Source organism: Nannobrachium achirus, assembly GCF_963921795.1.
Source record: "Nannobrachium achirus genome assembly, chromosome: 4".
Classification (NCBI taxonomy): Eukaryota; Metazoa; Chordata; class Actinopteri; order Myctophiformes; family Myctophidae; genus Nannobrachium; species Nannobrachium achirus.
The window spans coordinates 29,725,884-29,740,448 of record NC_137813.1 but is presented as its reverse complement, the minus strand read 5'-3'; the positions used below and the strand labels follow the sequence as shown (position 1 = coordinate 29,740,448).

The following is a 14,565-nucleotide window of genomic DNA, read 5'->3' as shown; positions in this document are numbered from 1 at the left end:
AGACAGGGTGAGGAAGAAGACAAGCATCAAGTTAACCAATCCGACTGGGAGGGGGAGATGCTGCAGAACAAGGAGAAGGAGGAAGACACACGGTTGTTATTTGCATCCTGTTTTCACTGGCGTTGGGCCCGGGCTCCTAGGAAAACCTGATCTTGAGCCTCGAGGGAGGCACAGGTACCCGGACATGCAAGATCCTGTTGGAGAAGTATCAACACCCAGTGTCACAGCTCGTCCATATGTATGTATGTATGTATCTCTGTCACGCCTGACACTGTGGTTCTATGGGTTTGTTGCTCTGACATCATGCTCTGATGTCACTGTGATGTCAGGGGAACCACTTTAACAGAATGGGTTTGCCGCTCTGACATCACGCTCTGGCTTCACTGTAATGTCACACTAACAGAATCCCTTTTATTCATACATTGAGATCCCTGTCACTGTCCCCTGCCTGTCTGTAGAACCAGCCACTCAGATATTGGCTGTCTTGGCCATATATGGATTCTGTTAGTGTGGTATGTGGCCGATGTGGTCTCCATATATGGGTATTCCCATATGAAGACCTGTTAGATATGGGCTTAATATTGATGACATCAGGGAACTCCATGTATGGGCATAAAACAGAGCGTGATGTCAGAGCGGCAAACCCATTCTGTTAGAGTTGTTCCCCTGACATCAGACACCAGAGCATGATGTCAGAGCAACAAACCCATAGAACCACAGTGTCAGGCGTGACAGAGATACATACATACATACGGACAAGCTGTGACGTTCACATACTAAACTTGCGACCTACGGTCACAACTATTATTACTACTATTATTACTACTACTACTACTATTACCAGTAAGACGCGAGAAGTGACCGTCAGGGCGGGCGGAAACAACAGACTTGTAAGAGGAGGCGGAGCCTCAACAATTAGCTCATCCATATTGGCCATCTAAGTCCAGACACCAAGTTTCGAGACGGTACCATATGCTGCAAACTGGAGTTATGGATGTTTAAAGCCCAGCCAATAGGAGGAAAGAGGGGCGGGGCTTCAACAATTGCAGCTCATCCCTATGGCGGTCTAAGTCCAGACACCAAGTTTCGAGACGGTACCATGCTGCAAACTGGAGTTATGGATGTTTAAAGCCCAGCCAATAGGAAGACAGGGGGGCGGGGCTTCAATAATTACAGCTTATCCCTATTGGCCGGAATAAGTGCCAAGTCGTGTGAGTGTTTTAAAGTTGAAATCACGTTGCTACGCAAAAGCATGCCAGAGTTATGTGTGAGAGCAAAGTAGTTTATTGCAAAAACGCATTGATTTTAATTGGGGTCATTTTTACCCCACTCATGGAAGAGTGGGGTAGTGATACAAAAACTGCAATTTCTTCAAATTAATGAAAGAATAAATAAAAATGCAAAATGTCTCATGTCACAAACATGTTTTATGAGGAATACCTGGAATATGAAAATATTAACACTTTTACTTTTAAAGATTTTTAAGAATAACAACCCCTGGGGTCATTTTTGACCGCCAAATCTAAGGGTTAATTGTTTTAGCTGTGTAAGCAATGGGACTTTTATAAAGCTACACCTATAATAACTTACTTGGAACATCTTTCACAGTGGGGGTCAGAGGAGACGGAGGAGACGGAGGGAGAGGTGACTCTCTACCGGAAGACAACTCTGAAATACAACACGGAAGGTCCTGTCATCATAATGTGCTAAAGGACTGGACGCCTTATTCTGTGAGTAAGATCTAAACCCATAGAGGTCAAGCTTAGAGTTTAAGAGAAGAACAGAATTTGTCACATCTGATATTTCTTTTGTGAGACGACTACAACCAAAACATTCTGTAATTATTCGGTTCTGGATTTTCTATCATCTGCAACCCTCTTACACATGAGAGAAATCCCATTTTGGTTCTACACGCCACTCACTTCTCAATCAGGTGTGAGAGAATGGGCACTATTTTAATCATCATCATTTACTTCTCCAATAACTTTATTGACATTGTCAACAAATCTGTGTCCTATCCAACACCAGAGTTGACATATCTCAGTGGAAAAGAAGGGAACTAGTTATATAATATTAACATTTCCAGCCATACAGTTAAAAAAAATATATTATGTATTTATTAAAATAGGTCCTGGATTGTAGGGTTGAGAATAGAAACCTGTAGAAGGATCTCTATGCTCACCAAGACTACCGACTTGAACTCATACTGTAAAAATTTGAGTGGGATCTTTCAGAAACTCTCCTGCTTATCATAATGTTTTAATTTATAAAATACAGTTCCATTCAATTGTATTTATTGTGCCAAATCACAAATTGCCTTACTCATTCTGTGCCAATGACGTTTTTTTTCCAATAGCCCTGGGTGCCAATGACGGTTTTTGTGTTTTTTGTATAGAAAAGTTTTTTTGTTTTTTGTTTTATTTCAAAAGATTTCAAAAAAAAAAATCAAAAAATCCTGGCACAGCTACCTTGGAGCCATTTTGGCATTTGGCACAGAAAGAGTTAAAACACTTCACATTAGAGTAGGGCAGTCAAGACTATAATGTTGGCTTTCGACACTCATTGAAACCCAACATTACCCCAAGAGTAAATCCTTGGCGGTGGCGGCAAGGAAAAACCCCCTTTAACGAGAAGTAAAAGTGAAAGTTAAACTTCTGCATAAACAAATACTATTTTCAGAGAAAATCACTTACTGTAGTTACACCAACATTGTTCTTGTAGGCACTTTTGTTGTCATTGGTGCTGTATTTATAAAGACTCCTATTTCTATTTGGCCACACTAGGATATGCACAGTAAAAGCAGCCAGTCTGTATGATGTGGCTTCACCACAGAACACTACATGATGATTTGTGTCAGAGTCTCGTTAAATAATTACCGTATGTTGCCTGTCATTAAAGGATTTTGTTTTGCAAGTATCGTATTCATAACATAAGGCCTACTTCAGAAATATTCACTCCCCATCTCTCTCTCTCTCTCTCAGTTTAAAATGGAATGGAGTGACACAGGAGTGATATTGTCTCTGACTTTCTAAAAAGACACTTCTTGCTACTGTATACAGTCAAATGATACTGAAGAGGCAGGCAATAAATGAAGACGATGGGACTTCAGACGTGTTACTTAACTGTACTGGGGAAAAGGAATGAGTCCGGAAGAAGTACTCACCACTGCTGGGTGAGACAGGGAGGGTTGAGTTGGGAGACAGGGCTTTGCTGGTGGTGTCTGACAGAGAGCCTTGTGGAAAGGAGACCAACAGGGCTGGAGCTACAGCACCGTCCACTACAAACACAAGATACAGTCAGTGGTGGAAAGTACTACAATTTTTTACTCAAGTAAAAGTATCAATACTGCAATGTAGATGTACTCTGTTATGTAGTAATTCAAAATTGACTTGAGTAAAAGTACAAAAGTATTGGTATCAAAATGAAGTTAAAGTACCAAAAGTAGAAAGTACTCATTATGCAGAATGTCCCATTGTCCCAAAATAGCAGATAAATAGCAGTATGGGGGGAGGGTTGGGGAAAGGGAGAAAAACTGAAGATTATGTCTTTACAGTGTTGATGTAAAATGTATATTGATGAAACCTATGTGTAATGAATAAAGATATTTAACAAAAAAAAGAAAATAGCAGATCTACAAGCTCGGATCGCAACGCATTGTGAGCTTGTAGATCGTGTGAAGTCGCTCATCAGATCGACTTCACACATGATACTACACGGGGAAATCCCTTTAAGGCAAACGCCGATAAGGCAAACTGGGCAAATGTAGGCTACTGCCCGGGTCTCCTACCGTACTGATACGGTCTCCTTCTGCCGTCCCGGGCCTCCTTTTGTTATGGTGAAATGAATAAAGAATTTTGAGCAATACAATGGTTATATGTCACAGTTATTGTCCACGACATTGCAAGCGGCGCGAAGGACAGCGGACCTTGGTCCTGCTCTTCGCGCCCGAGCGCCGCAGGCACGATAAACGCATGAATGGAATTAAACGCGATGCAGGTGAGCTCACATTTCACCATAACAAAAGGAGGTTTAGTACATTTTGCCTTATAGGTACTTTGCCTTAACAGGCTTTTGCATTACGGGACGTGCCCATACTACACTTCCTTTGGTGCTCAGCAATGCACCAGCTCCATTTGAAGTGGAGCGGATTAACATTTCCCAAGATATGTGAAGGACAGATGGACACATTTGTCCTAAGCAGAAGTGAAAGGGCAGTTTTGACGTCAATTCATAAAGTGAAATGACTTTTGACTTTTGGCTCTGTGTTGTTTAGATGCCCTCCGTGTGTTCAAATGTGGGGTAGTTCAGAAGCTGCAATCATGATTTTAACCAATAAATATATCACAACAAAATAATAACAACTGCAATATAAGTATACAACGATAATACAATAAAGTATGGCAAATGAAATAATCATACAACAGGTTAGATGATCAGAAGTTAGTTGCTAACAGTTGTCCACAGGCAGAGGGGGCAAAGTGTTCTGTACTGAGGAAGCATAAACAGTGAAACTCTATCTATGCAAAGGTTAGATGGAATGGTGAGAAAAGCATCAGTGAGAGGAACAGAGAGTGGTGGTGGGACAGTAGACTGGCTGGAAATATGGAGAGAGAGATGGGGGAGTGACACACAAAAGTCGGCAGGACCGGGATTCGAACCTGCGATATGCGGATGTGTTCCAGCCTGACAGGAACACCCACCTCATATATAGATTTAACCTTTATTTAAACAAATAAGCTAACGCAATGCTTAATTATAGGAAGACTTCACCTTTTTCAACTTTATCTCCAAACCATTTCAGTTTTCTTGCTCTGTGTCTCAGAGACAGGCAGTAGAGAGTTTGAACATTATTTCAAGCTAATGGAAGCTACAGCAGTGATGAATGTTTTGGCACTATAGAATTAGGGGCAGCCATAGCTGAATGGGTAAAGAGGCCGTCTGGGATATATATTATCTATCTATAAATGCGACAAATCTCTGTCTGTTTGTTTGTAATCCGCGTATCTCGAGAACCGTTCGTCCCACCGGCTTCAGATTCGGCACGTGCGTTCCCCGCTGCGGCACGGAGTGCAGTGCCGGGCCTCGGCCCGACTCGGCATGCGGTTTTCCCGAAGCGGCGCGAAACGTTCGGAATCTCCTTACGCGGAGCTGATTGTTAACATCAGGCTGTTCCTGAGGAAATCGGCACAATCGCTGACTCATTGTGACATCACTTCATAAAAGGCTCTGACATCACGTACGCCAGGAGTCAACAAAAAATCTCTGTGAATGTGTAATGTATGTATGTGAATCTCGAGAACCGTTCTTCCCACCGGCACGCGCGTTCTCCAGATATGGGCATAAAATTAATCCCCGAATGCGGAGCTGATGTCTGACAGAGTTTTCCGCAACCGGTACTGTGTGTGCAGAGATCTCCATATATGGGCATAAGGGGACAATGGCAAACAGATGGTCAAAACGGGTCCTATGACAACAGGTATATTGGGGTTTGCATTAAAGGGTGGGGACAAAGGCTAACAGAAGGCAAACAGATGGTCAAAACGGGTCCTATGACAACAGGTATATTGGGGTTTGCATTAAAGGGTGGGGACAAAGGCTAACAGATGGTCAAAACGGGTCCTATGACAACAGGTATATTGGGGTTTGCATTAAAGGGTGGGGCATTCATGGGGTCCGCTCCAAAAAAGAAAATAAAAGAGACAAAGACAAACATAAGACAAGCGACAAAGCGTGGGACTGGGAGGATGACTTGAATGATGCAGATTTAAGCAGGCTGTGTATTCTGCTTAAAGAAGAAACAAACAAAAAGCGACAGAGATCTCATATATGGGCATAAAATGGACGCAGATAAACAGATATCTCCATATACGGGCATAAAGGGACACAGACAGACAGATACAGAGATCTCCATATATGGGCATAAAATGGACGCAAATAGACAGATATCTCCATATATGGGCATATGGGCATAAAATGGACCCAGAACTATATCTGCAGTGATCTCCATATATGGACATAAAATGGACGACGACAGACAGACAGATACAGATATCTCCATATATGGGCATAAATGGACACAGGCAAACAGATGGTCAAAACGGGTCCTATGACAACAGGTATAATGGGGTTTGCATTAAAGGGCGGGGCATTCATTCCCTATTTACATCGTTCCCGAGTTGGCCAGGTCGCCGACTAGACGCTGGGCCGCCCGAAGGGCGGCCCAGCTTCTAGTTGGTTATAAATGGGGGCCAGAGTGAGTTGACAGACTGAGGACTGATATTTGGAGATACGGTTGAAAAAAGGTGTTGTTCCTCCAATTGAGCTCCGTTTTCTCTTTCTCACCTGGGGACAATGGAGGAACCTGGGCTCCACAGGATGGTGGGGGTGCAGGCACTGTAAGACAAACATAGCTTAGAGTATGTAGATGTTGTACACGCATACACACACACACACACACACACACACACACACACACACACACACACACACACACACACACACACACACACACACACACACACACACACTCACCCAGTATGAATCTTGATGTGGAGGATAGTGGCACAAACTGTACAAACTGATAGCCTGGGCTTTCTGGAAAGGTGATAACCTGGATGCGGTGATGGATAGAAGACTGGAGAGAGGGATGGAGTTCTACAATACTTGGTGGAGGAGTATTAGGGACCTGGTCCTCAACAGGGCTCAGTTCTGATCCTTTATCACTGCCTGTCAATTTAAAGATCAAACCATTTTGTTAGATGACCAAGGACTTTACAGAAGTGTATAACAGCTATTGTTGGAAATATTCTGTACAGTACCACATAACCTCCTTTGCACAAATTGTGTATTTTCGAGTAAATGGTAAATGGTAAATGGTGCATTTATATAGCGCTTTTAATCCAAAGCGCTTTACATAGATTGTGCATTACATTCACCCATTCACACACACATTCATACACCGGTGGAGGAGGAAGCCATGCAAGGCACCAACCTACTCACCGGAGGCAATTAGGGGTTCAGAGTCTTGCCCAAGGACCCTTCGACATTAACTCAGGGGGAGCCCGGATTCGAACTGGGAACCCTTCGGGATTTATACCCTTCGTGCTCTAATACCAGTACAAGGCTTTAGTGTTGTTTTGGGACACAGCAAACATAGTATAAACTAAATAAACAATGGAAAATTCAGGTAATGGCAATTTGTCATCTTCCCTTGTAAAGGGAAGCAGAGGAGAGAGTTAATGTTATGGTTTGATTAAAAGAGATCCCATTACTTGAAAAGTCAACGTCCTGTTTCTGTGACCGCAGCAAAAGGGAACCGATCAAACAAGCAAGAGAACTCATTTGACCTGAGCTAAGTAATACGTTGTTTACATCGATCTCTTACAATCCAATCCAAACCTTTAATCTTAGCCTTCATTAACCAAAATCAATCAAAATATGAAACTTAATTTGTGTAGTGCCTTCTTACATAATCCTTATATTTAGTTTACACAAACCTTATTTTGTTTTAACATGACACATTGAAGCATGAAATGATAAAGTAAGTATACCGGTTCCTTTGTGACGTTTTGCTCTGCAGGGAGTTCTCTGGGCAGCACACTGTTCTGATCCAACACCTGGACCTAATGTACAAATATTCATGTAATCTTAGCTTTCATTAACATAAATCTTAATAATAATCTTTATTTGCACACTGTATCACGTTTCTACATGAACCTTACATTTATATGAACCGTGTTCTGTTTAACATGGTTCACTGAAATGGAAATGACAGAGTAAGTTCACCTGTTCCTCTGCGGCGTTTTGCCCTGCAAGGAGCTGTCTGGAAAATATACTGTTCGAGTTTGCCACCTGGACATACAGATAAACAAAAATGAAACAACAGTGATTAATCACAGTGTTCATTGAATTCTGAAAGTCAAATGTGGGTCTATTTTTCATACTCGATGCAGTTGACAAAAATAAAATAAAAATAATGCGGTTGTTGGACTATGATTCACCTCACAGACAAAGACACACCTTGTTGGATATCATTTCCTGAAACTTGACACATACATACTCTAAATGCTGAATGCTGCACTCAGTGTCTAGATATGGGGTTAGGTTGTGAATATAAAAAACAGTTCTAGAGAAATATTATGACTACTGTAACAATAACGTCAGATTATTTTAAGATGAAAATCCTAGCTCCTCAGGGGCACATGCAACCATAAGGTATCCTACAGATATACCTACTAAATGGAATACTTGGTTACAATAACTGGATATGATGCAATTAATTGTAAATATTGGTTACAACTAGTGGATATGATGAATAGATGAATTATAAATAATAAAAATAAATATATTTAATAAAAATGAATATATTGCGAATACATGGAAAATTTACCCCCACAGCAGTAATTTACACACCGGGAGTGTTACGAGTAAATTATTCGAAAATGTGTCGCAAATTATTAATTTGATGATGCCCCATTCATTAATAATTACGCCACTTTATCGCCTTATTATATTCATGTTCTGTGTGGATGCATTAATTTCACAAACAGCAATTTGAATTAATGTGCATTAAAGTAAGTGATTTTCTTTTGTTAAATTAAGAGTTAGAAATCTCTACATTCAGATGTCTCTACATTCAGATAATAAAAATGAGTGTTTGTTCAGTATCAGGAAATCTATGATTCTGTTTATGAAACAGATGAATAGGGAGACCCCTGTTACTGAACTAACACTATATCAATGATTACTATCAGAATATGGAGCTTCAGCGTTTTCGAAAGGTTCACTCATCTGTACAAAGGCTAGCTATTGTTACACTACCGTGTCTCCATCAGAGTCAAATTACACTGATGAAGCTGTAGTAGCGTGCTGATCTTTAATATGACTGTTATTAAGAATCTGACTAAAGTGCAAGTGTGTCACACGGATTCAGTAAATGTAATACTCCACAGTTTTTCCATGTATTTACTTATTGGTACCACAAAATAAAAAGCAACACAGATTTTATGGGCAAGGCTGTAGTCATGGACATAAAAAATTACAATCTCCCCACTGCCATTAGGATCCACTGCATAATTGACATATTGACATGCACTTAATGTCACAAAGTTGACAGTGGAGCATTCATTCAAGTGAAAAGTTGGTTTTAAATGTACAGTACACTGGTCTGTGTGCAGGCTGTAACCATGTAATTTTTATGGAAAATGTTAAACAAGACTGAAAGGGATTATGGGTTTATCCAATGATAGTAGCATTAAACATTGCCAAGTGGTTCAGTTTATGCTGAAATCTAGATCTTATTTTGAATACAATTTTACCAATCTGTATAGAATAGTTAATACAACTAGTTAGAAAATCTGCAGTGGCAATTCAGACCCTGGTGTCGGGTACGACACCTAGCTGGTGCCTGATGCTCATATGGTCTATATTTCCTGTGTGTTTTCAAATCTCGGACAGGACAGGACAGGACAGGACAGGACAGGACAGGACAGGACAGGACAGGACAGGACAGGACAGGACAGGACAGGACAGGACAGGACAGGACAGGACAGGACATGAAACCCTTTAAAATGAGCTGGTTGGTTGTACAGTAGTTAACTTGTGTTTATCTACCTCTTGGCCACCTTCTCCTTTGAGACCTTCTGAGTGTCTGCTTTTCCATGGCTATTGGTGTGGCAGTTTTACCTGCTGGCATGAAAGAGGAAGTGAAAGTCAGTGAGAAGGGAGTGTCTAAACCTGGAATTACCATTCTCAACCCATTCGGACAGAAACAAAAAGCACATTATGCCACTCCTATAAGCCAAGGAGTGGCTTAAATCCAGTGTTGGGAAAGTTCACTTTCAAAATGAACTAGTTCAAGTTCAAGTTCAAAACTTCTAAAACGAACTAGTTCATTTCCTAGTTCATAATTCTACATTTTGAACTAAAGTTCATGCATGGTTCCTCAAAATGAACTAACTTAGTTCTTTTTCGTTCTTTTTTTAACCATAATATTTTTATACTTTTGGCTATTCAAATACAGGTACATGTATTTTTTTTAGACGTTGCTGCAAGCTATTAGGCCTATTTGTCAAAATCATTGACACAGCCCATATAGAACCACACACAGCAATTATTTCATCCAACTTAACATTGAGGTGCCCACAATATTTAGGTGCCCAGTGCCCAGTCTTCCTCACCCTTATTGTGAAGGCAGACGTTTCTAACCGTTCGCGTTGGTTAAAGTAGCTGATCTACAAGCTCACGTTGTCTCGTCACATGGATGCGATGCGTTGTGAGCTTGCAGATCAGCTATTTTGGCACGCAACACACGTCACACGACCAAGTAGTCAGGCTTTACTTGGGTGGGAGACAATGTAACGAGGAGGAGACTCAGCACCGCTCAGGCGCTCACATATCAACGTCCCGTCCGTGAGGTCTGCGAGCCTGTAGCTGGGATGTGAATGCAAAGAAAGACGAGAGGACAGGCGACCGCGGACCGCCACACGAACGGGCTGAACGGGCCGACGAACGCCGTTCACGGACGTCAGAAAGAACGCGTTCGATAATAACGTTCATCAAGCAGAAACAAAGAGCGTTTAGTTCACATTCGCCCAAAATATGAACGTGTTCATGAACAATCGTTCATTGAACGCGTTCAGGTACAACACTGCTTAAATCACATTTAAGTCTTTCTAATCATGTGGCTCACTTGGTTGTTTATTGCTGGAAGCAATCGTCATGGGAATTGAAAAGAGAAGGAAATCTCTGTTATGGTACATTTGGTTAATACCTGTAAAACTTATGATTTTACAGGTAAGCTTACTTCTCCTAGTAGCTTCAAGTTTTCCTTGAATCTAATCTTAAGGGAACCCCCGTTTCACCGTCACAATGTTTCAGTTGTGGTCTGATGAGGGTCCCTGCAACAAACTGTTGAAATATATAAAATAAAATAACGTTTTCTCTTGTTTATCTATTTCCTGTTTAACTTTCTCGCTTTATAGTGTATCTGTCACTAGTAATGCAGCTAATACATAATTAATCAATCAATCAATAATAAACAGAAGCCAGTCCTTACTGATGCTGTCTTCCTCACAGTCCAGCTTGTCCCAGCAGGTATCTGGAGAGACAGACAGTGGGTGATCAATCCAAGGGTGACAAAAATATCAGGGAGGGACAAGTCATATACTGTATGTTAAGTTGCTTTCGGGTGTTGCGCTCTGAAAATAGCAGATCTGCATTCTGCAAGTTTACAGCGACGCGTTGTGAGCTTGTAGATCGTCTATTTTCAGCATGCAACCAAGCGTAAAATCAGTCATTACGACGCCATCAAGGCCCGCCAATATACATTTTAGTCAACTAAATTAACTGTAGATTTAGTCGACTAAAACATTGTTTGCCAGGCTTGTACATTTTCCCTACATTTGCTATTGTAGCTTGTCCTTTAAAAAAAAAGGGCAAATAAAGCATTCAGATGTCTACCTTTGATGAAGGCTTCGATCGCACCTTCATCATCCTCCTGCTGAAGACAATCTGGGAAAAAAGAAAAGAAAAAGAAAAGAAAAAATATGTTCCAAGCGAGATTAGGGAGATGATGAAGATAAATACTTTCAGAAGATGAAGATGATGAAGTAATGGGAAAAATAAACAGAATTTCCCTGCAGGATTAATAAGTTCTACAAAGATGCTGAAAATATTAAGTAGATTTAATTCATGTTAGCTGTCAAATCTAATTAATAAATTGCACTAAAGTCATTCAATGAAGCATGGCAGAGTGAAAGAAAAGGCATTCCGCGAAATGATCCTTATCACCCTGACCTGTTCAATCTTATTTATTAATTCTCAACTTCAACTAAAAAGTTTTATATTTACCAGGCATATACATTTTCCATACATTAGCGAGTTTAAGCTAGATGGTTTTCAATACGGCAACGCCAGGCGGACTACGGCTGCTATGACGTAATCGCCGTAAAAAAAATCAAAATGGTTAAGCAAAGCCTCGAGGGCGACGGGTTCCCACCCCTTTCACTGAACGCTTTGGTTCCCATGGCGACGCGTACACGCAGCAGACGGAGTAGGCGCTACGTGGGAAGGGACCTTCTGCCGTAGTAGAGGCGGCCGCGGCGACGGCAGGTTTATCTATTGAGTGCGGATCATTTCCGATTACCGTTGTCATCTGCTGTTGCCGTAGCGAGCTTAAACTGGCTATTTACTATTGTAGCTTGTCCTTTCAAAGAAAAGGGCAAATAAAGCATTCAGATGAGTACCTTTGATGAGGGCTTCATAATTCTCATAATCTAGACCGGCATCATCCTGCAAAAGCAAATCTGAAAGAAAAGAAAGTTCCAAGCAAGATTAGGGAGATGATGAAGATAAAGACTTTCACTAAATGAAGATGATGAAGTAATGGGAAAAATAAACTGAATTTCCCCCTCAGGATTAATAAGGTCTACTACAAAGACGATGAAAATATTATGTAGATTTAATTCATGTTAGCTGTCAAATCTAATTAATAAATTCAATGAAGCACGGCAGAGTGAAAGAAAGGGCATCCCGTGAAATGATCCTGATCACCCTGACCCTGACCATCTTATTTATTAAAGGAGTAGTTCACCCCCAAATGACTTTTTTTCTATTGATTACTCATGCCATGGAGAGTAGAGTTCAATAATATTTTTAGTTTTTTGTCACATTCCTAAGACATAAATGTGATAACAATAAATTTACCCCCATTCATTTCGGATGGTGACCCGTTTCGAAACGGGTCACCATCCGGAATCAATGGGGGTAAATTTACTCAAATCAAATTTTTGTCTTAGGAATGTGACAAAAACCAAAAGATATTATTGAACTCTACTCTCCATGGCATGAGTAATCAATAGAAAAAAAGTCATGTTGGGGGTGAACTACTCCTTTAATGCTCAACTTCATTGAGTGGTCGAGTATCGGCATTGGTGTTCATGAAGAAGTGGGATCCAACAGCTATTGTCCCTTCTACAGTCAGCACAGGGATTTTGGAAAAGCTACATTTTGAGTGAGTTAAAATGGACAGCAATACAAATAATGTCTTATTTCCCTTCAGGGGTCGCCACAGTGAATCATCTGCCTCCATCTCACCCTGTCCTCTGCCTCCTCTTCTTTCACACTTAATTTCCTCTTTCACTACATCCATACGTCTCCTCTTTGGTCTTCCTCTAGGCCTCCTGCCTGGCAGTTCCAACCTCAGCATCCTTCTACCAATACTCACTATCCCTCCTCCACTATCACTCGTTCCATCCTATCCATCCTTGTTACTCCCAGAGAGAACCTCAACATTAGTCTCTGCTACCTCCAGCTCTGTTTCCTGTCTTTTAGAGACCATACATACAACATACAACCATACAACAAAACTGGTCTCACCACCGAATTCCCTTTCATTCTTACTGATGCTGATACTTTCTTATCACACATCACACTGTAAACGTTCTGTTTTTGTATTGCACACCATTATGCCTTTTATGGTACTGAGTGTTAGAGTGTATACGGTACTACAGTACCCAGCTGGTATTGCGCTATGCGCGGGCTTTTCCCATAATCCCTAGTCAGTCTATTGTGAATGGCAGTGGCCACAGTGTTGTTATTTTGCCTGTCGTTATACTCAGTAAAATATATTAATACCCAGAAGAAGGTTGTCGTTATTGACTTATCAACACCACACCTGACAATTTTCTCCACCCATTCCAACCTGCTTGCACTCGTTTCTTCACCTCTTGTCCACACTCTCCATTGCTCTGGAACAAGACGGGGCTCAGTGCTGATCCTTGATGCAGACCCAATTAATAATAATAATAATGGATGCCATTTTTACAGCACTCTTCTAAGCAAGTTGCAAACTGAAAGCGCTTTACAATGGTCCATTCATTTATACATTGGGATGTGAAGCTGCAAACAGTCGACACCAGCATCCTCACTTCTCACATTCACACACCAATAGTGGCAAGCTAACGACGGACTCATTGGAGGCAATGTGGGGTTCAGTGTCTTGCCCAAGGACACTTCAACATGTGGAGCAGCCGGGATTCGAACCACAGAGCCCCGGATCATTGGACGACATGCTCTACCTCATCATGAGCCACAGCCGCCCACACTTTCACCTTGAACTCCTCTGTCACACCTATAGCACACCTCGCCATGTCTTACAACATCCATACATGTCCTGCACCACTCTAACATACTTCTCCGTCACTCCACACTTCCTCATACAGTACCACAGTTCCTCTCTCAGAGTCGGCACCCTATTGTATGCTTTCTCCAGATCTACAAAGGCACAATGCAGTTCCCTCTGACTTTCTCTGAACTTCTCTCTCAACATCCTCAAAACAAATATTGCATCTGTAGTACTTTTCCTTGGCATGAAACCATACTGTTGCTCAGAAATGCTTACTTCTGCCGTTAGTCTAGACTCTTGATTCTACAACTCTTTACCATAACTTAATTTTATGGCTCATCAGCTTTATTGCTCTATAGTTGCCACAACTTTGCACGTCACCCTTGTTCTAAAATCGGCACCAGCACACTTCAGGCATCAGGCATCGTCTCTCTCTAAGA

The 14,565-nt window shown here is 41.3% G+C and overlaps 1 protein-coding gene across 1 annotated transcript in view; it reads right to left on the bottom strand.

Annotated features, from left to right (window-relative positions):
• The window catches only part of ciita (class II, major histocompatibility complex, transactivator), a 42,632-nt gene that overhangs the window by 25,360 nt on the left and 2,707 nt on the right, over positions 1–14,565 (bottom strand). The window contains exons 3-12 of the mRNA XM_080723203.1: positions 12,246–12,305; positions 11,461–11,511; positions 11,057–11,098; positions 9,613–9,684; positions 7,786–7,851; positions 7,551–7,616; positions 6,532–6,726; positions 6,343–6,393; positions 3,164–3,277; positions 1,591–1,668 (exon numbers count right to left, since the gene is read on the bottom strand). Of these exons, the coding sequence (XP_080579329.1) occupies positions 1,591–1,668; positions 3,164–3,277; positions 6,343–6,393; positions 6,532–6,726; positions 7,551–7,616; positions 7,786–7,851; positions 9,613–9,684; positions 11,057–11,098; positions 11,461–11,511; positions 12,246–12,305 (795 nt within the window). The remainder of the gene's footprint in view (positions 1–1,590; positions 1,669–3,163; positions 3,278–6,342; positions 6,394–6,531; positions 6,727–7,550; positions 7,617–7,785; positions 7,852–9,612; positions 9,685–11,056; positions 11,099–11,460; positions 11,512–12,245; positions 12,306–14,565) is intronic.